The sequence below is a fragment of the Rhamphochromis sp. 'chilingali' genome (genome assembly GCF_963969265.1).
Source record: "Rhamphochromis sp. 'chilingali' genome assembly, chromosome: 21".
In the NCBI taxonomy this organism is placed as follows: Eukaryota; Metazoa; Chordata; class Actinopteri; order Cichliformes; family Cichlidae; genus Rhamphochromis; species Rhamphochromis sp. 'chilingali'.
The window spans coordinates 5,579,845-5,604,717 of NC_137949.1; the positions used below are offsets into that span (position 1 = coordinate 5,579,845).

Below are 24,873 nucleotides of genomic sequence, written 5' to 3' on the forward strand. Positions count from 1 at the left end.
GGCTGAAAGCCAGCACTAAAGGTTCCTCTGCTGGCCACTTAAGGCTGGCTTCAAATACGAGTCAGTTCCCATAAGAGCATTAAAAAGTAGGTTTACAGCCTGGTATAACAGTTCGAGCCTCTTTTAACAGTCCTTTCATAATCACTGCATGGTGGGCGCATTTATTTCTAACTCACTGATATGGATACTTGTCAGGCTTAAAGTTACAGGTATAATGACCGACCGCTGCCAGGCATCTGCCATGTCTGACATCACCATCAACTCAAGTCATTGAACTGGACCGCTCCATCACATTTGAGCTGTTGGTGCCTTTATGGACCAGTTTAGTGTAATTACCTGACAAACAGCACGATCGGCTCTGTTGTACAAACAGTCCAAGAACTTAATGCTTCAGTTTTTGTCGAGTGGAATTCTGGCAATTTACTAATCTGTCAATAAGCACATGCCTGTGTCTGTCAAACTGCAGAAATAAATATTTTCCAAATGCTGCTTATTTGTAATGTCAGAATTTAAAGTTAATTACAACTGCAGGAAGCTTTCCAATAAGGACATACTTGAGTTTTACTTAATACAAAATTCATCAGATAAAACTAGGATTACAGGCCAAGACTGCGTTCGGTTTACGGCTATCATTCGGGCAAGAATGACTTCACATTTAAAGCAGTTAACACCGTGCCTTACCTTACAGGCTTTTTTCAGGTCGTTTTTTCTGATTCCTTGGTATTCCCCCAGAACACCCAAAACACCAAGAGTAATCAAACAGTATAACTGCACAGAGCACTAAAACACACTGCAGCACCAATATGTGAAATGGTGAGCGTATGACACTCCAGTAGTGTGAGTGTGTTTGTGTGCTGACCTGCTTCTTGAGTGGGAGTGTTGGTGAGAGGAGAGGAGGGGTGACAACAGTTGCAGAGGTTATTTTAGGCCTAACCCCATTCACACACACACACACAGATACAAACACATATATGATCATGGATACCAACACACACCTCTTGGTTATATACTCTCTAAATCCTCGTCTGTCTCCTCTCCCTCCACACTAAACCTTCATTTTTAGCTTAGCACTTTCTAAGCACGCAGGCCTGTGACTGTAAATAACAACTGAGTGGTTTCCATCTTAGCATAACATTTGTTTCAGACATGAACTCCTTTCATTGGTAATTTAATATTCACTCTCATGCTTCAGTAAATCTCAGTCACTTTACACTTAAGCCTTGACAGCAGTGTTGTGTCAGGTAGCTAGTAAAAACTCTTACCATTCACACTGGTTCCTCCAGATACAGCAATGGTAATTTAACATGAAGGCAATTAAGATCTTAATGTGAAAAGCAAACATTGGTACATTAAATAAACTGTATTTTTGCTCTGTTCTTCCTGGATAGCTCGCTGCCTGCAATACATAACTCAATATCCTGTATAAGCCCACCTCCTCTTGAGGAAATGTTTTCATCATTTAGGATGAAAACCAGCATTTGGAATTTATTGCTCCAACCTCAAGGCTTCCAACCACCTATGTGGCCCACTGATTATTTCTACCTGCACACTCCAACCTGAAGGTGCAATGTTATGTGATGAAAGCTGGCCACTGACAGGCAGGGGTCACAGTTCAGCCACGTGAAATATGATTCCTGGGGTAGAAGTCAAGAGGTCCTTGTCTCAGAAAAGTAAATGTACTCCAAGATGCTGAGGTCATTTGACCCAACACGCTGTAATTTTCTTGTGGTAAAAGCTCGGATATGAAAGTTTCAAGTTTATGTTTTTTGCATGAGGATAAATTTCTGAAGACTGGGATCTTAAATGTACCCTCATTAAACTGATATTCTGGAAATATAAAGGTCTTGGTTAGAACTAATGACATTTAAGTTTGAGCTGTTAGAAAAGATGAGCGGCTCAGTTCCTCTACTGCCTCCTTTCTTCGTTCCTCTTCTCCTTTGCCTTAATAGCCACGCATGTTGAAAAGAGATTCCAAAATTCCTTCCTGTGACGGTGACATCAGCAGACAGAAATACCACGACAGCTGAGAGACAGCAGGCTGGACTCTGCTGCCTCTGGGCTGTGTTCAAATGAAACTCTGTGGGACACACAGATCACATTTGCTGTAGCAAAACCTGATCATGTTCCAGAGCTGGACAACAGTGCGCACAGTTTTAACAAGTGGGTGCTGTTCTTTCAAAGAAAATGTATTTTCTCCTGAAGAAGGAGTGAAAGTTTAATGCGGAAATAACTCCCAACGTGTTTTTATTTTCTAATGAGTCTGTTCTCCACCAATCCCAGGTCACACAGACTGTGTAGAGTAAAGCTTAGTCATTAGCACGTTACAAGCGCCAGGAGTGGTCAGCCAACAAAGCCAACATAGCAAAAAATATGAAGATAATTATTTGGGAATGGTGAAGTCATGTGGAAAGTCTTCTCAGAAGAGTGGGAGCTGTTATGATTCAGGATCAATTTAGGATGTGGACATGATCAGCAAACTCAACATTAAAAAAACAGTAAATAGGGAGAGGTAATAGTTCATCAAGCTTTGAGGTACATTTTCTCCCATACAGTAGGTGAAACAACATGAATTAAGAACACAGTGTACACAATGAATCAGCGGCCATGGGTGCTTTCCGTGCATGAAAACAAACCAGATAACATTACCTCATTGTATCTGAAGGAAGATTATGTCCCAAAGAAATATATCGGACTCCTCCCACATTGTGCCCTGTCCTTATCTGTACACTGTAGTGAAGATAACTCAAACACGTCTGCATTGTGGAGTTAATAGAAGGTAAGCAATGAGAAGAAAAATAAAGGAGACAACAAGCACGTCCCCAGCAAATGTAAGACCCCACACAAAGTGAGCCTTGCTACTAGCGCCAGCAGGAGACGGAAACAACAACACAAAACCACCGAAGAAGTGAGAGGAAATGTGAGACAAGCAGCAGGCGGTAAAAACAAACATAGGTCCTGATAACTGCAAAATTTGTCACTCTATCACCTTCTACCTGTCACCAGATCACAGAAGCAGTCTGCACAACTCAGAAAAACACATAACACCCTGCTGACAGATTCAGGCCTCACATATTGCAGGTACAGTTTTTAAAATCACTTGGCTGTAATTTGCACAATAGAAATGTTGCAATGTTCATTAAATATTCATGTGATTTGTGTAATTTGAAACAGTTAGTGCCAAATGTAAGTACTGTGTTTGACCGGGAAAAGAAGTGAGACTAACAGATTTCAACATGCTTTTCTAAGACGATGTAAAGAAATTGTAAAGACCTGTATGAAAGTTTTCGTCTGCAAAGCCAGACATTATAAAGTTTCCTAAAGATGACCGAATCACTAAAAGCACTGATGCATCTGTCTCTAACAATCAAACATGTGCGCACATGAAGAATTCTTGGGTGTGTATGTTGTACTGTGCAGCAGCCTCTGCCTCTCAGAGCAGTCCAGGACATTCTCCATGCAGCTGTTACACAGCGCCTGCAGCATGATGCTAAGAATGGCTAAGAGGCTGGCATACCAACACACACACACACACACACACGCACACACACACAGTGGTTGCATCACTATAATCGTGTCCTACAGTCGCTCTGTTGCAAGGTCAGGTTATAGAAAAATGCCCTGCAGGCAAACGCATTATAAATATGATAAGGGGAGGGGGGCAGAGAGCGAGAGCAAAGGAAGGAGAGAATAAAAGAAAGAAACAAAGTGAGAAAAGAGCAGCGAGGACACGATGAAGAAGGAGACAGAACACCAGAGGCATGAATACAATTTCAAACAGCAGTCTGGCGATCTGTCCACTTCCATCTCCCGCTCTGTCGCTGAGCCTGACACCCACCAGCGCCATGTCTGCAATTAAGTCAAAGTTCAACCAACTCCAGCCTAATGCTCAGTATTGGGATACAATGCAGGAGCTCATTCTCAAAATACCGAAAAAATCTCTGATAACATATGCATATAAAGCCTTAAGTGCAATTATTTGCAGGCTAGCAGCCGAGCTGAACCGCTTAATACAAACCTGGAGTGAGGCTAGGGTGGTCAGGCTGTGTTGTAAGATTTGGAGATTTTTCAGAATTACACTTCAAAGAGTTAAATAGGAAGATTAACATTACTCTCGTGTGCAAATTTGGGCCTGTATAAGAAGCAGGAGTCACGATGTAGTTAGTGTAACGTAGCTGGAAGGAAGGTCAACCATAGCCTGGTTCTAACTATTTCCACTGAAGCTTACCAATTAACAGGTTTTTTGTGAGTTTTGCACATCAGTATTAATTGAAATACTACGTCACAAAATAAACTGTTTAAAACTTTTATAAACAGTACTCAAAGTTTAGGGGTTCAAAAGAAATTAGACACAACCATCTGCAGGCAATTTTTAAGCCTTAATAATAACTTAAACACACAGATAGCAGTTTATTTGCCAAGTGTCCAAATTCAAGATTTCTATCACTCTTCTTAAAAAACAGATCTACATCTCTGAATGAAATAAATCAGATACAGCATGTTATTGACTAGCTTTGGAAGTACTGACGAGTGCATGTCTGTATTATTCATTTAGATGGAACTTGCCAGATACTTTAATCCTGTCATCTAAGTAGTTTCCATGACCATTAGCATTTATGGACATGTGACTGTAGAACAAATCAGGGAGAAAAATAAGGTAAAAAAGAAAAACTCGTATGGACTTTTTTTTTATTATTGTTGTAATTGCTGATTATATTATACTGTTAGATACCATCTGCAATCGTATCTGACGTCAGGTATGGTTAAGCAGCATTTTATACATTTCTTTCTTTCCCAACAAAACCATTTTACTAAAACGCTGTCAGAATCAGCAGTGTGATTGGCTCTGTCTCTTGCTGTAATAAAGACAAATGACCACTAGATGGAGCCGACAACCAGGGAATGAGAGCCAGTAAACCTGTTCAGTGGTGGTCGTCTGTTTACTGCTTCAGTGCTGCAGTTAGAACTATAAAGCAGCCACCTGAAGAGATCAGCGGTATGTGATGATGACAAAATAAAATTTAGCTATTGTTTGACAAAAGATTTTCTTTATATTAATTTTATTTTAATTTATGCTGAAGTATTGACTTGAAAGTTTCAAGGTCCGGTACAATGTCTCCGTGCTAATGATTTTACTCTTTATTGACTTTTTTTTTACCTTCATCTGCAACATGAAATGAATCAACAACAACTGAGGGGTTGGGAGATAAAAGTTTAAGGCGATTCATTGTAGAATAAATAGAAAAGAGTCAAAGTTTTTTGTTTTCTGTGTTTCTCTGCACTGTTTTGATTTGATTCACTAAAAGCTGCTGCTCACTGACTGATTCAGGCTGCTGAGCTTTTCTGCAGGCTGTAGCTCAGACCCGACACAAACATGAACTGACGGAGGCGTCAGAACGCACACACCATCAACAACAACAGAAGGAGCCGCATCTGTTTTTGCTTTGCAGCTCTGACTGCACAGAAACATCTCAGCTGTTTTTGTTTGGCGCTTTGATCTCTCCGTGCTTCTTTATTGTCTTTGCTGTTTGTCAGCACGGCTCCTGACAAATACGCCAAATCTCAACAAACTGTGGACAAAAGACTAATGGCAACACTAACAACCTACAATATTTGTATTATTTATCTTTCTTTATGACTTTCCTCACGTATTTCTCAGACATTTTTGCAGTCGTTGTATAGTCAGTGTCACTTTGTGACTTTGAAAATCTTGCCTTTGCTGACCTCCAGTGGTGCATCACGTCACTGTGATGCTGGGATGAACAGATGAACAAAAATAGAGCTTTTCAGCCTGATGCTAAGATACTCTAAAATAATGTCAATAGCAGGATTTGCTGTTTATGGTTCTGCTGAGAAATCAAGACTCATTAGTAGCTAATAAATGACATACAGCCAGAGTGACATCATTTACCCACAGAACAAAGCCAGATTTGTAACTGTGTCACACACACACAGTCGTCTCTGTGGGTCTGACCGAGTCATTTCCCAGCACTGACAGTGATGTAATCTTTAAAACAAACAGACTCGACACACGCTGTCAGATGTGCGGAGCTTCTGTGTGTCCTTTATCTTTCTGGAGGGCGACAAACAGAAGCAGAAGTGAAAAGGAAAGAATACAACTTCTGGTTCTTGCGTATTTAAGAGGGTTGTTTAAGGCTTCATGTGTTTTTAGTGTGAAGTCAGAGTATGTATGCAGTATGCAGTATTGATGAGGTGGCTGTTGTTTAGATCAGTTTTTCCCAACCACTGTGCTGCGGCACATAGGTGTGCCGTGGAAGATTTTCTGGTTCCACCGGATTAGTAATCTAAATGACCGGTGTGAGTAACGGGCAGAACAATTACATTCTCTTCCACTAGAGGGCAGTGCAAATAACTGCTCTAATTAAATGGGTTGCCAACTGCCAGTAAAACAGAAGAAGACGAAGAAGTTAGATAATAGTCTTGCTGTGAGTGAGACAAAAATAGCAATAGATAAATATTTTAAAAGAAAAGTAGTCAATCTGACCTGAGTCCCTGAGAAAGCAAAAGCAAAAAAGTGTATACTGGGGACAAACCAAGCTAATTCCGCTATGCCTGGTGCTATATAACTAGTATATGATACATTCATTTAAAGGGGATGAGAGAAAAAACTGATTATTTGATGAGTTTTTCTTAAGCAAAATTACATCTATGTGTTTGATGAGGGAGGTTTACATAGATCAGTGTACACATATAAACCTATGTGTGTGTGTGTGTGTGTGTGTGTGTGTGTGTGTGTGTGTGTGTGTGTGTGTGTGTGTGTGTGTGTGTGTGTGTGTGTGTGTGTGTGTGTGTGTGTGTGTATAGATGAGCTAGAACTGTAATTTGCAATGAGAGTTAATTCCCTGAGTTTCTTTATCCTGCCTCTCCTCTGTCTGGTTGTGAATTCTCAGTCTTTGTACTGGTGTTAGTTACTTCCTGTTTTATATCGCTAGCCTCTTCAAATTCAAATTTTCAAATTTTATTTGTCACGTACACAGTCATACACAGTACGATATGCAGTGAAATGCTTAGACAACTGCTCGTGACCTAAAGAAAAAAAAAAGGAAAGGGCTATGAATAAGATAGGAAATAAATATGAAAAATTAAAAAGTGTAAATTTAACTAGGAAGGAATAAAATATAAGAATATAAAATATAAAAAATGAAATAACTGTACAACACAAATTAGAATGAAGGGTAAATTTAACTGGGAAAGAATAAGATAAAATATATAAATTTAAGTTGAAAATAAAATAACTGTACAACAAAATACACAATATAGAACTATATAAGAATGTATAAAGAAATATAAATAAATATATATATATATACACACACAATAACAGCAGCTGTACAAGTATTAACTGGAAATGAAGAATATAATGTCCAGTGTTGTGCAATCCACATTATGTCTTGTGCAGTGCAAATATGCTTAAAGTGATTTAAGTGATGAAGTGAAAACAATGTCCAGAAAGTCCAGTGTGTGTGTAAGAACCATATGTGTGGGTCAGTACTGTGTGGTGGTGTGATTGAGAGACCGTATCGCCTGCGGGAAGAAGCTCCTCCTCAGTCTCTCTGTGTTGGTCTTCAGGGAGCGGAATCGCTTTCCTGACCTCAACAGAGAGAACAGTCTGTTGTTGGGATGGCTGAGGTCCTTCACGATCTTCCTGGCCTTGGTCCAGCACCGCCTGCTGTAGATTGAGTGCAGGTCAGGGAGCTCGGAGTGGATGGTGCGCTCAGCTGACCGCACAAACTGTAGTGGGTCCAGTGTGTCTGGTAGTGAAGAAACGATGAAGTCTCTGACCAGGCGTTCAAAGCACTTCATCACTACTGAGGTGAGGGCTACAGGGCGATAGTCATTGAGAAGCAGGGTGGGGTTTCTTCGGGACAGGAACAATGATGGACTCTTTGAAGCATCTTTGAAACTCTTGTCTTGCGTGTATATTATATTTAGCTTTACATCATTCTCCCTAATTTCAGCTATGCCCCAAACATCCTCCTGTGTGTGTTTAAACATCTGTCCTTCATGTTGTGTCAGAGAATTTGTGACTTCTCCCTCCTGGTTCCCAGCTCCTGTGTTTGGATCATGTTGTATTCCTGATCTTTTCTGTTGGATTTTTGCACTACTTTTGTTTTGAACTCTAAGCCAGTTCTATAGTTTCATTTGTCCGCATTATGATACACAGGATAAAATGCGTGTTTTAATAGGATTCTAAAAACTGGTTCCTCCGGTGCAATAAAAGTAAGGATTCGGAAGCTTCCAGAAAAATGTGTGCAGTTAAAAATATTAAGAGACAACATGCATCTATAGTTGTGTGTGAATGTGCAGTCATGGCAGGGAGTGACTCAGCTACAGACCAAGCTCTCTGGCAGGAAATAGAAAATATCCCTCGCTCTCCCTCCCTCACACATCCAGTCTGAAGCCTCAGAGCGACTCTGGGTTGAGTCCTGCAGCTGTTACTGGAAACATCGCTGCTGCTTCTGCCACTGCTGCTATGTTCTATTTAGAGAACCCATACAACAAAAATGATGCAGAGGAGAAGAGGCCAACACACCAAAGACTGAGCAAGCAGTACCAGCGGCTTGAAGGAGAGGAAGCATCTGAGTCAGTGAAATTTAAAATAATCTCATCAATAAAAGATAATCCACCTCAGCTACATCTAAGCAGATTAAAACTCCATCTACATGAATGAATGAGCGTGAAGGGATGCCCTGACAAACGTGTCTATGTTTGAAGGTTGAGCTCCTGGAACAGCCTATGTCTGGCTCTCACTTACATAATACCAGAACTATCAAATAGATGTTCAGGAAGCCCCGTGTGACAGATTTCAGTGAGATTCAACTGTGCTGGGATGGATGAAGAGTTTATTTAAAAATAGAGGAAATATAATCTATCCAGCTTGTTGACACCACAAAATGATTTTTAAAATTATTACAAAATCACCACCACTTAAGTTGATGTTTCAAATGTATAATTTTGTCTAACTAAAAGTTCAAAACCTGCAGATTTTTTGGTAACTTTGTAAAAAGATGAATACTTTATTTATCCCATTTATTGAAAATTCTTTTATTTTATGATAACTGAAATTAGGCTCCAGCACTGGTTAACAAAATGCATGGATGGAAATGTAAAAAAAATAAAAATTACTGTGGGGGAAAAGTGAAACTGCTCTAGTGTCCCTGGGGATTGTTTACTCATGGGTGTGGAGTAATGTACTAGACTGTTGTTATGAAGGAGCAGCCGAGGCTGAAGGCAATGGTTTCGATTTACCAGTCAGTTTATATCTAACCTTCAAACATTTTAGCAGCTGAAATGAGTTTCCTCTGTAGGGTTACAGAGTTCAAGAGCTCAAACACGAGAGGGAATTTGGACTACAGCTGCTGCTCCTCTCCACTGATCTATCTGTGCAATATCTGGTCAGAATCAAGAGAAAAAGAGTGCCAGCAGTCATTTCCCAAAAAGTGCCGTTTCTGTCAAAGCTGTGGAAGGATTTAAACTGTTCGCAGACTGAGTATAAGCCGGACATCATTAATTCAAGCAATCAAAAATAAACAACATATTTCCTTCTTCTTACATAAATACTGATGTATAATACAGAGTAAGACCGACGGCTGGTGCTGCAGAATCTGAAGAATCTGGGGAGTGGCTGGACATAAATAAATGAACAGTCAGTAACTGAGCGAAAGCCAGTTATTACATAACATCCAGACCATGAAGAAAGGAAGGGCATCATGGGAAATTCACCACCTGGGGTCATACAGCTGAATCAGCTGAGGTTCTACACGTGTGCATGTATGCTACGCTATGCTACTGCCTTTGAATGCACCGTGGTTACACAGAGAGAGACAGTGCGCGCTGACTCTAACGTTCCTGCACTGACACAAATATATACACTTCTATTTCGTTCAGAACGCTAACAACATATTCAGGAACTTTCAAGTTAATACTGAAATTAAGCCTCAACTCTGATAACACCATGTACGAACATCTAAGTTACTTTTGGTTGCTCACTTATTCACACAGTTTCTCCACAGCAGGTAGCTCAACATGTCTGATTTGGACTCTTTAAGCCAGATGCACTTCCTGGCACAACCCCAAAGAAATATACCCTTCCTTAGATAAAATCTGAGATCTTTCACTTGTAGGGCAGACTTGTAAACCACTAGTGTACACTATGGAGGCACTAATATCAGAACCTACCACTAAAATATAAATGTCAGTAATAGCTGCGACGGGAGTGTCAAGGAGCTAAAAGGCCATGAAGTCCAGATGACAGCATGTATGAAACAACAGCTGCAAGTTAACATCTAAACATTTTTAAAACTGAAGCTAATCGGAGATCAGCTTACTATAGCAGCCAATGAAGGATTTAATTTAATCTTAATCCCATACCACACAAACTGTCATCTCCAGCATCACAAAAGATGCTACAGACTCAAAAATGATGTTGATTCTCATCGAGCGATTCTAAATTCAACAGATGTCAAAGCCTTTTCTGTTTCCATCAAACAGAAATAAACAGGCTATCCATTCCTACCTTGAGCTGCACTAAGTGGACGTCCACGTGCCGGTTGTTGCTGTCTTGCCCCACAGAGTGTGTGAGCTGCGTCACTCTGTCACTGGTTGCTCTCAGCCACTTCTCAATCTCTGGTAGGTGTAGGACGACCTTCCAGTCGGCTCCAGTGTGGAGAGGCGGAGGTTTCTTTGACCTGAAGAAAAACATACGCCACACAAGACAGACAACCTCAACAATACAGACTTATAGCACTGCTACAGAATTACCTCGTGATCTTTTCCACAGACTTTCTTAGACCTTAAGAAATAGTGTATAACATGAGAGAAAACACATGAATTGTTATGATCATCACTCTGGCTAGCTTTATACCTCCGGGAGTTGTCTTGTCCCATGTGAGGTCCTTCAGTGAGGCTTCCCTGGCTGGGGCCTGGGCCCGGTGAGGAAGAGCCATCCTTCGACTGAGGCTCCAGGCCGAGAGGGGGAACAGTGATAGCAGCAAGTGAGCTCGAGGTGCTGGGGTCCAGGTTCGGGGTGACAGGAGTGACAGAGGTGAGCATCGGCGAGGCTGGCTCAGGGGCCACCGGTGAGAGAGCTACGACACTCATGGTGTTGGAGAGAGGGGAGGTACACAATTTCTAATGTGGGTTCACAGGACTCACTGAATAACACTGGAGAGAGAAGAACAGAGAGTATATAAAGGTCAATAAAAGCATCGAGATTCAGAGGAAGAACAAAAACGAAGGCTAAGGGACTGACAACAAACACTGCATCTACAACAGACACTAAAATAGCACAGTGGGCAGAAAAACTAATACTCAAAAATTTGAAAACAATAAGACGGGTTTAATTAACAGGGCTGCACCATCAATCATTTGTAATACTATATTTATATTTAAAAAACATTTAAAAGGCAGAAATGCTTTTCTTGACTGAATATATATTAAAAGTGGATCATTTTTAGTGAAAAATATCTTCAGACAATCATATATGAATGTTAATATTAATTGTAGTAAATGTTTTATATTTAGAGGTCAAAGTGCCAATAAGACGTCTACAGGAGTGAGTGACGAGCCAATTAGAGAAGTGACCTTTTCACTGGTGATTCTGTTGTCAAGCTGTGGAAGTACACAAACACCGATATAAACTGCCCTCCGGCTGTCATGTAGATAAAACGATGAAGCAGCTGTTCGCTCACAGACCTGCACAGTTACAGTTAGGAAAAGCATGCAAGGCACATAAACAAAAAAGAAAAATGCAAAGTAAACTAAGATAAAACGAAGTATAAAAATGAGAGCTACGTCAAATTATTTTTTACAAAATAAAAAAATAAACAGGAGAGAATTATTGCCTTCAACACACTGAGCAAAGATGCATATGTGCTCCCTCTTTCCCTCTTCATCATCACTTATTATTCTATTATTCTGTCTTCTTTCCATCTTTAACTCTACAAAGCCTTTTCCATTCTTTCAGTCCATTCACCTCCTGACATAAAGTATTCAATTAAAACACTAAATACCACACAAATCTTGTGTAGTTTTATGTTTAAATTTCCATCTACTATCAGATCTGTTCATAGACAGCCGGGGCAATTCCCCATGAACCTGAACATAGGAGGGGCGCAGCCAAAAGGAGCCCCTCCTCTGCATTATACTGGATGCTCATATTCTCAGTCTTAGAGTAAATTTGAATTCTGTTCAATCCTATTCAGTTTTATTTATATAGCGCCAAATCACAACAACAGTTGCTTGAAGGTATTTATACTGTAAGGTAAAGACTGCAATAACACAAGCAAGAACTTGGTGACAGTGAGAAGGAAAACTCCCAGGATGAGTACACTACCAGCACTTTGGCTTCCAGCACCATTAGTTGGTGACTTTGCTGAGTCCAAGGCCCGAACGATTACGTGACACTATGGTTTTTTCATATTGTGAAATGTGCTGCAAAACAAACTGAGGTACACTAACTGTGTTACTAAAGGTTAAATTACTTAAGGGTAAAATTAGTGCAGGATAAACAGGTTGTTTTGCTGTGCTGTCATTACTGTTTGTGTACAATAGAAAGACAGCACAATCAGTGTACTGTCAGTGTAGAGGATCGAAATCTGCCAGGACAACTCATAAAACATCTGCTGACATCTGGTTAAATTCAGTTGTGCACAGCCACAGAGAGCAGCAGGTCAGCTGATCATACACTAAGAAAATCTACTGGAGCTCTCAATAGAAATTATTGTGAGTTGTGATTTCTTTATCAGAATTTAAATTTAGACTGAAATAAGGTTTGCCTTCCTATCGCCTAATATTAGACTAATAATAATTTAATTATTACGTTAATGTCGCACAGTTAGTTTTGCACAAAGACAGGTGGTAGAAATGTTCTTCTACTTCCTCACTTTGAGTACATTTCAGGGTGCTTTTTCACTTTTACTTGAGTAAAAGAAGTTGAATCAGTACTTCAACTTTTACTGGAGTATTTTTCAACACTAGTATCTGTACTTCTACTTAAGTAAAGAGTGTGTGTGCTTTTGCCACCTCTGCAAAGCTGAAAATCTCAAAAATGGCAACAAGTACAAGAATGTTGTGGACCCAAAGGGAAAAAAGAGCAAAGTCTATATATCGTGTATTTTCCAGTCTGTACAGTTCTCATGTCTTGCTGTGAAATACACTCTACCTCCATAAAAGTTCACGTTAAAGAAGTTGTGTCTTGATCTTCTACCAGAACTGCACAAGACAAACCAAGGAATAAAATCTCCCTTTTAAAAGAATTCCTAACAAACAACTGCAGACTCAAACCATGAAGGAGACAGGAGACACAGGAACAGTGACAACACTGGAATACAAAAACATTAAGGATTGTATGTATTATTGTAGGGCATTGGTGGGCAACTCCAGGCCTCAAGAGCCACTGTCCTGCAGGTTTTAGATAACACCCTGGGTCAACACACCTGAATCAAATGATTAGTTCATCACCAGGCCTCTGGAGAACTTCAAGAAATGTTGAGGAGGTAATTTAGTCATTTAAATCAGCTGTGAATTAAATCTCGAGGTGTGGAGTTGGTCACCCCTGTTGTAGGGTCTACCTTACAATATAAAGTGCCTTGAAGCGGCTGCTGTTGTGATTTAGTGCTGTATAAATAAAACTGCATTTATTTGAACTGAAGGGAGCTTACAGAAAACTTTCCTGATGAACCAGTGGGCTGGACAAGACTGAGTAGTCCGAATACTTCAAACTTTCTCCCAGGTGTGCAGCTGTTCCACTGTCTAGAAAATGTCTTATTAGTCAGAGGACAATCTCGACTGCCATTAAATCTTTGTGCCCTGTCAATAAGGAAGGATCTTCTGTGTATAATCCACCTGAAAACTTGGAACTAAAGATCCAGTGTGAGGTCTTTTATAAGACACAGCCAACAATTTGGCTATTTATTGTCATTTAATGACATAAAATTATATGTGGCTCAGCAAGTCACCGCCTGAAAAGATCACATGGACCCTCATGCGCACTCATCGCTCGCAGGAGGTGCCATAGAGGTTGGATGTGATGTGTGTGAGGTGGCGTTCAATGGCAAAGACGCTGAGAGTCCAATCCATGAATGTTGAGACTGCCTATTGGGACGGGAACACCACCACTCTGGAATGGTGCCATGGCTGCAGTGATGCGGACGCTATACCAGTCTGTTGTGGTGAAGAGGGAGTCGAGCTTAAAAGTAAAATTATGACATTGCCATTCCTTACCCTCATCTACTGCATGGTCACAAGCTCTGAGTAGAGACCAAATCAGTGAGATCACAGATATGAGCTTTCTTCACAGGGTGAGAAGCTCAGTCATTCAACAGAGACAGAGTAGATCCCCGACTCTTAAACATCGAAAAGAACACAGGACACAGGACAGCCACTGCAAGCGATTTATAGAATACGATACTAGACATGAAACATATAATTATTTAAAATGAGCTCAATCTTAAACATTTGCAGGAGTTATATCAAACCATTTAACACTAAAGGGGTCATTTTTCTACAGAATAGTTATTTTAGTTTTTTATGCACAATCATTTTCCAATAATACAGTTTTATTTGTACTGAGGTGTTTTGTTACTCTTTTCCTAATGAAATGGTTTGATAATTTCCTCCACCTCTTGTCATTGTCAGTTAATAGTAAATAATTTTTTATAAGATATTTGTAATATAGCAGACATTTATGTAACTATAGTAGTAGTAATATCTCACAATTATTCAGCCAGGAAGGAGTGCAGAAAGGTGAAGATGTCCATGTAGAGTGCAGACGTGCAGTGAAAAAGGCACATTTTAATCTGCTCCAGTTTATCTTGTTAAACTAATAATTAGTGGAGCTTTTAAGGGTTGCGTTTCTGTAAAAGTCCCCGCAGGCCACTGCTTTAGAGTGACTCTGGCTATGTCGGTTAGTGCTAAACTTGGTTTTGGTTAATAGGAATGAAAATAATCCCTCCAACAGCAGGAGCTCATTTTGAAAAGACGGAGGGAATGTTGTTATTCCTGAATTCTCTCTGCTTTACTGTAAGTGACTAAAAAGCAGACGAGTTTTAAGGTGATCACATGAAACACTGCTAAACTTAGCAGTGACTATATTATATCAACAACTACATTTGTGTCCTTGGCTATAGTTAGATACCTGATAAAAGATAAGAAATGGCTACTACTAATCCAGCTGTCATTTTCAATTGATTGCTGAAAAATATTTCCTGTTCAGCTCCAGCGCACACGTCATCTAACATGCAGGAAGCTGGTTACTGTTACTGCTCTGCTTTGGCTCCAGGGTGAATTTCCTTCATACTTTGTAGGGTTGATAATAAAAGAAAAAGAAAGAGAAAGCAGTGCAAATTACAGAAAACTAGCCATTAGCTTCATATCCGGTTGTTCAGTGATGACACGACGAATCCTACTTCCGGGCCTAAAGTAGTCTGCGTTTAATATGGCTTTTGTGTTGTTAACATGTTTAATGTTATGTATTTTCTTCTATTTGATCTCAAAAAGCTCCTAAAACAGTCAGTGATCACTGTTGACCTCCCTCAGCTTTTATTACCGCTAATCATTTATTTAAGCTCAGTTTTTAAAACCTTAGGATGTAACTACAGCCCAGCCCATGCAGCAGTATATGAATGACTAACCCCGTATTGTGGCTGGATTATCTCAGTTGTTCTCCTGGCTGAAGTTTGGTCCTTTTACAGCATCCTGCCATGCGATTACATTTGTTCCTGACCACCGAGAACACTCACGTTAACTTTTATCGAGTGGAAAAAAAGTTAGCTTGTTCATATTATGCTAACATAGCTGTGTCGCTAGCGGTCACGTAGCACATCATTATATACCAGCTAGCCAAACTTAAGTAACCCTACAAACGTCACTGCTGTTTAGATTTCTGTCTTCATTTATGTTGGAAGTGATAGCAGAGCTGTACGTTTTAATTTGTTTCCAAAACCCCGCAGTCAGGACATGCTATATTGTATTTAGATAGAAGCTAGCGAGCTAACTCCCTGCTAACTTCTAACTCCGTTAAATGTCACAAATTCCGTTTTCATGGATGTCTGGATGTTAAACTCAATTGTTACACCTGGTAGAGCAGAACGCTGATCATTTTATTAAAGATGAAAGACTTTAGACAGTTTTTCAACTCTCAGTAATGCCATAGTGATCGTTTGATATATGGACCTGCAGCGGAGTTTAGGTCCAGACACGGCCAGTGACGTCAGACTGAACAACCGGATTGTTAACTATATACAGATGAAGCACATAAGCACACAAGCGCAAATAAAGCGCAGGTCATGTAAATGTGACATAGGAGCCGATTATCTGTGATCAGTTGTGAGCGTGTTATGGAGTGAATTATGCAATGCCAACCTTTTACTGGAATCAGCTGAGGCAAAAAAACGAAAGTATCTTTTCATTTGACGGCGCATGCCAGAGGATGCAGCAGTAATAAGCTAATAGTGGAGCTCTCCAACTGTGGCCATCTGATGACTACAGAAGATTTAGAAAAGACGTTTTAAAGACACTTTAAAAGGAGGAACTGAACTGTCTGTCCAGAGATTCCTTGTGCTTTATTTTTTACCTACTCAGAGTTTCTTATCTGGAGCTTTTGGTGTTTGGAGAACTGCTACTGTTTACTTGGAGGTATTGGATGTATTTTAGGCCTGTTTTCAGAAGCTTGACTCGGGAGCAGAAACGTGACTGAGAGGTTTGAGGCAAGAAGAAAATGAAATCTCAGCCTGAGGCCAATCTCAAATGTCCAATCTGCCTTGAAATCTTTCAAGATCCTGTAATCCTGTGGTGCAGCCACAGTTTCTGTAGAGCGTGTCTTCAGAGATGGTGGACAGAGACCTCTGCTACATGTCCAATTTGCAGGACAACATTTTTACAAGGCGATCCACCACAAAACTTGGCTCTAAAGAATCTTTGTGAGGCCTATTTGCTGGAGAGAACTCGAAGATTTCACTGCAAACTGCACAAGGAAAATCTGACACTCTTCTGTGTGGACGATCTTGAGCCAGTGTGTGTTGTGTGCTTGCACTCAGAAACTCACAAGAACCACAGATTCAAGCCCATCAATGAAGTTGCTCAGGATTACAAAGAGGGACTCCGGAAACTCCTCAAGCCTTTACAAGAGAAAAGTGAGCTCTTAAACACCGTTAAGGAAGACTTTGACCAAACAGCTGAAAATATTGAAGTTCAGGCTCGAGACACAGAGAGGCAGATTAAGGATGTGTTCTCGATACTTCATGAATTTCTCCAAAAAGAAGAGAGAGCAAGAATTGGTAGCCTGAGAGACGAAAAGCAGCGTAAGAGTCGAATGCTGAAGAGGAAGACAAATGTTCTGAGCAGAGAGATTGCAACTCTTTCGGAGACAATCAGAGAAACAGACGAGGCGCTAGAAGCAGAAAATATCTCCTTCCTGCGGAACTACAGCGCTGCAGCTCAAAGAGTCCAGCATTCCCTCCCAGGTGTTGAAGAACTAACCCCAGAAGCTCTGATAGACACCGATAAACACCTGAGCAACCTCTCTTTTGCCATCCTCGACAGCATGAAAGATATGATTTTCTCTACTTTTAAACCTGAGCCGTGCCATCCCAGCTATCTACAGGCACCCGCTTACTACGATAACCACAGGGTAGCTCAGACCAGGAGGCCAATGAGTCTTGCGCTGCCAGAGAGTCAAGCTCGAGAACTCAGTCATATGCTTGACAACAAAGTCTTCCCACCACCACTCGCAAATCCATTATTCCCATGCCAGCCTGCTCAGGCTTCCGTGAGTAGTAACGTTCTTGGAAATGCAGGAGGTTGGGATTTGAGACCTGCAGCAACTTCAGTGTGCAATGAAGAAAAAAGTAAGCGTGGAAAGAAATTCATATTCCCCAACATATTAAAGCAAAAAAAGTAAAGGACAGCTTGGATGTAAACAGATATATATATATTTTTTCATGTTAAGATGTATGTAGAATTCCTGATATTTGTCATTATATATAAATCAGTATGATTTGCTAGTTTATTAATTGCACCCAATTTACACAGTGGGGTAAATTAAATCCTCTTCAAAGCCTCGCAGCACAATTCAAACTGACCGTAAAGTTGATTTATTACACCTGTAAAAGTACATTAGGTTGACTATCTTACTTTTAGAGGGATGGAACTAATAAAGGCATATTGAGTGTTTCTTTGAAAAGAATTATTTATTAACAGTTGTCACTTTTGTAAAGTTTATGTGTTAGATTTTGTCGTTTTGTGTGAAAGGAACTAAATCTGACAGGATGTGAAAGCAAGCAGAATTTGAAAAAAGCTTCTGTAACCTGTTGTAATCAAGAATAAATTGATGATGTATTTGATTGTTACCATGTGTAATTACTGAGTACTGTTTAAAATAAAAATGTGTCGCTCCCCCAATTAACACCCAGGACAGGAAACACGTCAGAGCCCTCAAAGAAGCTGTTTGATGTTAGATGAACTGTGAGAAGAGGAAAAGTGAGGAACTGAGAAGGAATATCAGCTCTCTGAGAAACAGCAAGAGCTGGAGGACGGTGTGTCCAGACTGAGTGCTGGGGAAGGACAGCAATTTAGTGTTTTTACACTAAATTCTTGGTCTAGTATTTGGAGCACCCTAGTGTGTGCTCTGAAAACACACTGATTTAAAATCAGCAAACAACAGCGGGAATATTTCGATATTTACATTTTTATTCATATGTTTTATGTCAAACTTGATTTCTTAATTTTTCAGCACTGCAAAGTCTTCTTAGTTGTTCAGTTACAACTGAACAACAACAACAACAACAATAATAATAATAATAATAATGACAACAAATGACAGAGAGAGAGACAAAGCTAAAAAAAACAACAATATTATTATAAATGGGCAATGAGCTACTGGAGCTTTTTCTGTAATTTTACACATTTATTATTTATATAAAATTGTGAAATTGCACCTTTTTTTCTTATATTAAGACATCTCAGGTATTAAATGTGTAATTAAATGTCTTTACACTGACAGAAAGGGGCGTTTCACTGGACCACCTTGAGATTGAAGTGGGTTGTTTTCAGCCTGCGGTGTAGATGTAGATGATGCATTGCCAGGTTGACTACCATTTGCAATAACTAACCCCAGCCTGAAAATGGAGAAACACACACACACACAGACACACACAGACTATTGCATCATACCTCTCCGTCTGCTCTGAATTTAAAGACGTAATAATCCTTTCTCTTTAAAAGCAGATGGAGTAATCCTGTTTCATATGCAAAAGGCAAAAGATGAAACATGTGGTCAGACATGTGGTCACAACAAACTCTCTTCCTGTCATCTGCTCCACTCTTCCTTCTGTCTCTCTGAAGGAAATAAAAACTCTCCCTTTTCTCTTTTTCTTCCACTCACACTTTGTCTCTCACTCTCTCTTTCTGCCCATCATTCAGCCTGTCACAGCATGGCACAGGACAGGGACTGTGTGTGTGTGTGTGTGCGTGTGTGTGTGTGTGTGTGTGTGTGTGTGTGTGTGTGTGTGTGTGTGTGTGTGTGTGTGTGTGTGTGTGTGTGTGTGTGTGCCCTCCCCTTTATCACAGCTGCAGCTCTAAATCCTTTTAACCAGCAGCAGACGCAGTGAACAAATAGAATGTTTTATTTATTTTCTCCTTTCTTTGAATAAAATATCCATCCAGCTTCCAGTTTATTTTGTCTGCATGTTTCACTGTGATTTTAATATAAATATTTGTTTTTAAATAAAGCACTTCTGTAGCAAAACTATCAGGGCAAACAAAGTAAAAGCATCTTTTAGTATTTTCTATGTCAAAAAGATCAATTTAAGTAGTTATTGTGCAAAACAGGTTTCAATTTCAAATCGCCAATCTTTACTGAATAATCTTAATAATGACAAATCTACTGAATTATCAGCAGAAAATTTCAGCGATCAAGGTAGCCACACACACACCTGTAAGAGAAACAGAAGATCTTCATATTTCAAGTGTTTTACACGAATTCACTGGATTTCTCTGACTGACTAATCAATTATATAATTTCAGTCGTGATATTTCAGGAAGATCAACCTGTCACATGTGTGCAAATAATGAGGAAAGAGTGGCTCAAATATGTAATGACTGAATGATTACACTAGCGAGTTCAATACTGCACCACAATAATCCATTTTAACTGAGCGTTTTACTAAAGACGGTAAAAATTCATTACCCGTAAGTTCATACTTTAGTGGATTAACAGGGAAAACTTTCACACACTTTTAAAGTTATTGATTAAAAAGTAGAAGATGTTCACTATACTTTGTTCACTCAAAGGAAAAGTAATGCTAGAATGTAAAAACTGTGAAATCATTTCCTTTCTTCATTATAGACACAAAGAGTGAACGCACAGGGTGACCAGTAACCAGCAGCAGTGGTTATCATGTTTGCTGTGCTGGGATGGTTCAGGCTCTATATTGATCAGGATTTGAGGCAGCAGTGAAGCAGAGAAACAATGTCAGTGGAGCAGCAGAACAGAAGCCAGTCAGTGATAAACTCAACCTGCCTGACACGATTAATGCTGGTGATACAGTGTGACCTAGATAGGTGAGGACATGGCTGAGAGTGACACTGCAACTTCATTTTGACTTTCTCATATGTCTGTTTTTTAACTGCTGTTGCTTGTTTTTGCAAATGAACCAAACCAACTTCTCATTGTTTGGAAAATGATGTTTTAATTTAAGAGTGGCACTCCACAGGTTCACACAGCTCATGCTAAAAAGGCAGAGCGCTGATGGAAGCGGGCTCACATATTTACTTGTGACCTGTGATGTCTGCCTGCAGATTATGAGACTCCAGTTATTTGTGAAGCTTTGTTAGCCTGTTATGAAGGAGATACTGATAAACAAAGAATTGTAGCTACTAGTATGTAGACTTTTCAATTCAAATCAATTCAGTTTTATTTATACGGAGCAGAGAAAAACCCAACAATCATATGACCCCCTCTGAGCAAGCACTTTGGCGACAGTGGGAAGGAAAAACTCCCTTTTAACAGGAAGAAACCTCCGACAGAACCAGGCTCAGGAAGGGGCAGGGCCATCTGCTGCGACCGGTTGGGGAGAGAGAAGGAAGACAGGATAAAGACATGCTGTGAAAGAGAGATAGAGATTAATGAACTTTTAAGTGTTAATCAAGGAAGTGGCAGTAAGCCAACTTCCTTTAGTTACACCAACAATGTAAGTATTCAGACTTTGAGCTAGAATGTTGTATTCTCTACTATTCAGACATTATTGTTACTGTTCATGCTCAGCTGCTCATTGATGCTCACAACGCTCAGGTTTCAAACATTAATATCAATGACAGGTGCTCTGTTCACACAAGGTTGGTGAAGCTTGGCTAATAACACTGCATCAGGTGAAAAATTCCCATCTCACTACAGACACTCTGCAGTGTGTGGTTTTATATTTTTACAGTGTCTCTGTATGACACTATAATGTAAAGTCAGTCTATACCTATTATATAAATATAACTATTTACCATGCCGTAATAATAATCCAAAATGTTGTTTACTTCACAGATCTTTTTCGCTGCGTGTTACAGTGATCATTCTAAATACAAAGTAACATGTAATTCAGAAAAAACAGCATTGATTAGAGAAAACTGATCAAAATAAAGATTATTGTATTATTTTTAATTCCATCTTATATCATGACATAAGATAAATACTCTAAATACTCCAATTACCATTTTCCAAAATAGCTATTTAATACAAAGCAAGTTGAAACTCTTGCATGTATGACCTGAGCATCCAAATTTTCTACATTACATTTATTTCTGATCAAATTTCATGACTTCTCATGGTCCCCACTTCCTTGGCTTTAAAAACCCTCAAAATACCGCAGCTCTTCGGGAATGAAGTACAAACACTTTCCTCTGTCTTTCTCTGTAACATTAAACCCAGTGAAGCACTTCCTGTATCCAACATGATTCAGGATGGGCTCAGCAGGCGGGAATAGACATGATGTCATTCACTATGACCTCATCAGTCCAGTGACCACAGAGGAAGAAACGCAAGTTGCAATGATGGAGACAGAGTGGGGAAGTACAAAGGCAAGGCAAGGCAAGGCAAGTTTATTTGTATAGCATAATTCAACAACAAGGTGATTCAAAGTGCTTTACAGAGACATTAGAAACAAGAACAAATAAAAAGCATGATTTAAAATTGAATAAAACAAGCAAATAAACTAACTAACTAATTAACAAACAAACAAACAAACAACAGTATATAAAATCAAAACAGATAAAATCAGAACAGTAGATAAAATCAGTAGTTAAATGTAAGTTTTGAAATTTAAGCTTAAAGTGTGGATTTGGTGCTTTATTCAAATGCAGCTGAGAACAGGTGAGTCTTCAACCTGGATTTAAATAAACTGAGTGTTTCAGCTGATCTGAGGCTTTCTGGGAGTTTGTTCCAGATATAAGGAGCATAAAAGCTGAATGCAGCTTCTCCGTGTCTGGTTCTGACTCTGGGAACTGATAAAAGACCGGATCCAGATGACCTGAGGGATCTGGATGGTTCATACTGGGTCAGGAGGTCATTGATGTATTTTGGTCCTAAACCATTCAGAGCTTTATAGGCCAGCATCAGAACTTTAAAGTCTATCCTCTGACGGACAGGCAGCCAGTGTAAGGACCTCAGAGCTGGACTGATGTGGTCCACTTTTTTGGTCTTAGTGAGGACTCGAGCAGCAGAGTTCTGAATGAGCTGTAGTTGTCTGACTGATTTTTTAGGTAGACCTGTAAAGATGCTGTTACAGTAATCAAGCCTACTAAAGATGAATGCATGGACTAGTTTTTCCAGGTCCTGTTGAGACATCAGATCTTTTATCCTTGATATATTCTTGAGGTGATAGTAAGCTGACTTTGTTATTGTCTTAATGTGTTTTTCTAAGTTTAGGTCTGCATCCATCACTACACCCAAATTTCTCGCCTGGTTTGTGGTTTTTAGATGTATAGATTGAAGTTCTCTGGTGACCTGTAATCGTTTTTCTTTGGCGCCAAAGACTATTACCTCAGTTTTGTTTTTGTTTAGCTGGAGAAAATTGTGGCACAACCAGTCATTGATTTCCTCAATGCATTTACCAAGAGCCTGTACAGGGCCTCGGTCTCCTGGTGACATTGTGATATATATTTGTGTGTCATCTGCATAGCTGTGATAGTTTATTTTGTTGTTGTTTATAATCTGTGCCAGTGGGAGCATGTAGATGTTAAACAGAAGGGGTCCCAAGATGGAACCTTGGGGAACTCCACATGTGATACTTGTCTGCTCAGATGTGAAGTTACCTATTGATACAAAGTATTTCCTGTTTTCTACGTATGTTTTGAACCAGTTTAGTACAGTTCCTGAAAGACCTGTCCAGTTCTCCAGTCGTTTGAGTAATATGTTGTGGTCACAAATACAAAACAATACAGAACAAAGAGAATGACTCAAAAATGATGCTAATAGTCGTCATGATGAGGACAGGACGATACCACACAACTAAAAAAAAACACAGATCTAATCACCTGTAACGAGATCTGCAATTACAACTCTTCCACAGATTTTTAGTGAAGGTTTGTGGAGCAGTATGGCCAACGCGTCTCTACACAGGCGATCTGAAACAGACTGAACACAGCCAATCTTTGGTCTCACAGGGCTGCCAAGAGGTCTGCCATGCCTGCCCTTCACCCTCAGACCAGTCGATGTCAGCAACATGTGCACTGGAGCCTGAACATGTGGAGGAACATTATGTTGAACAATGAGTCCAGATTGTGCCTTCTACAGTTGGACTGTAGGGTCAAAGTGTGGAGAAGACATGCAGCGTGCTATGCCCATTGCTGCACTGCTAGTGTAACAGCTTTTGTTGGAGGCAGTGTGATGGTGCGGTGCAGCATCACCCTCACTGGAAAAACAAGGTTTGTCGTCATCGGCAGCAATTTTAAAGCAGAGAGATATCGAGATGAGATTCTGCAACCGGTGGCAATTTCATATCTCCACAGTCTGGGACTGAACTCTGTCTTCCAGGATGACAACGCCCCCGCAGACTGGGTTTATCACCTGCCTGAAGTTCTGACCTCAAGCCCACTGGAAACTTGTGGTATCAGCTTAGGCGTGCACGTCATGCCAGAGTGACCAAGTTGAAGAATGGGATGCCATCCCACAGTAATGTGTGATCAGCATGGGGAGGAGGTGCCAGGCTGTGGCTGTGTATGCTTCTTCCACATTACTGAGGTCCCTGTTTGTTAAATGAATATATTCTTAAATTGCCCGTATTTCTTGTTCCTTCAGATCAATTCAGTAAACGACACCAAACAAGATTTAATAGCAGAATAAGCTGTTTGGCCTTGGCAGAGAAGATTTGGCAATTTTTTATGGGCACAACCCACACACTCAACTCTGCTGCTCAACCCACAAATGCATTTTCGTTACAAATCTGGCACCATTTAAAAGGGAATAAACAGGCTTTCCAACAGATTGCCAAGAAGCCCTGTTACAACAAAAGAATAATCGACCAAACACAGATGTCCTTATTTTTTGTGCTGATCTCCAATAGCAATGTCATTCTCCTCATCATGTTTCTGCTCTAAATCTCCTCCATTCTTTCTCCAAATTCTCCTCTCTTGAAAGTTACTCACTAAAACGGTCAATCTAAAATATATCGTTAGTTTGTTCATATAAAAAAAAAATTATAAGGGTTATTTTAAAGAAACTCCAGAGCTATGTGTTAGAGGCTAATCAGACAGCGTAGACTAAATAGGTCATTTGCTTACGGATATAGGCTGGACATGTGAATCACACATGTCCAGCCTGGGGTAGCTCAGGGGGTAGAGGAGGTCATCTACTGATCGGAAGGTTGGTAGTTT

The 24,873-nt window shown here is 40.0% G+C and overlaps 1 protein-coding gene across 2 annotated transcripts in view; it reads right to left on the reverse strand.

Annotated features, from left to right (window-relative positions):
- akap6 (A kinase (PRKA) anchor protein 6) overlaps positions 1–24,873 on the reverse strand; it is a 227,414-nt gene that overhangs the window by 191,865 nt on the left and 10,676 nt on the right. For both annotated transcript variants that reach the window (XM_080870969.1, XM_080870970.1), the window contains exons 2-3: positions 10,883–11,181; positions 10,535–10,706 (exon numbers count right to left, since the gene is read on the reverse strand). In XM_080870969.1, coding sequence (XP_080727095.1) covers positions 10,535–10,706; positions 10,883–11,118 — 408 coding nt within the window. In that variant the 5' untranslated portion in view covers positions 11,119–11,181. The remainder of the gene's footprint in view (positions 1–10,534; positions 10,707–10,882; positions 11,182–24,873) is intronic.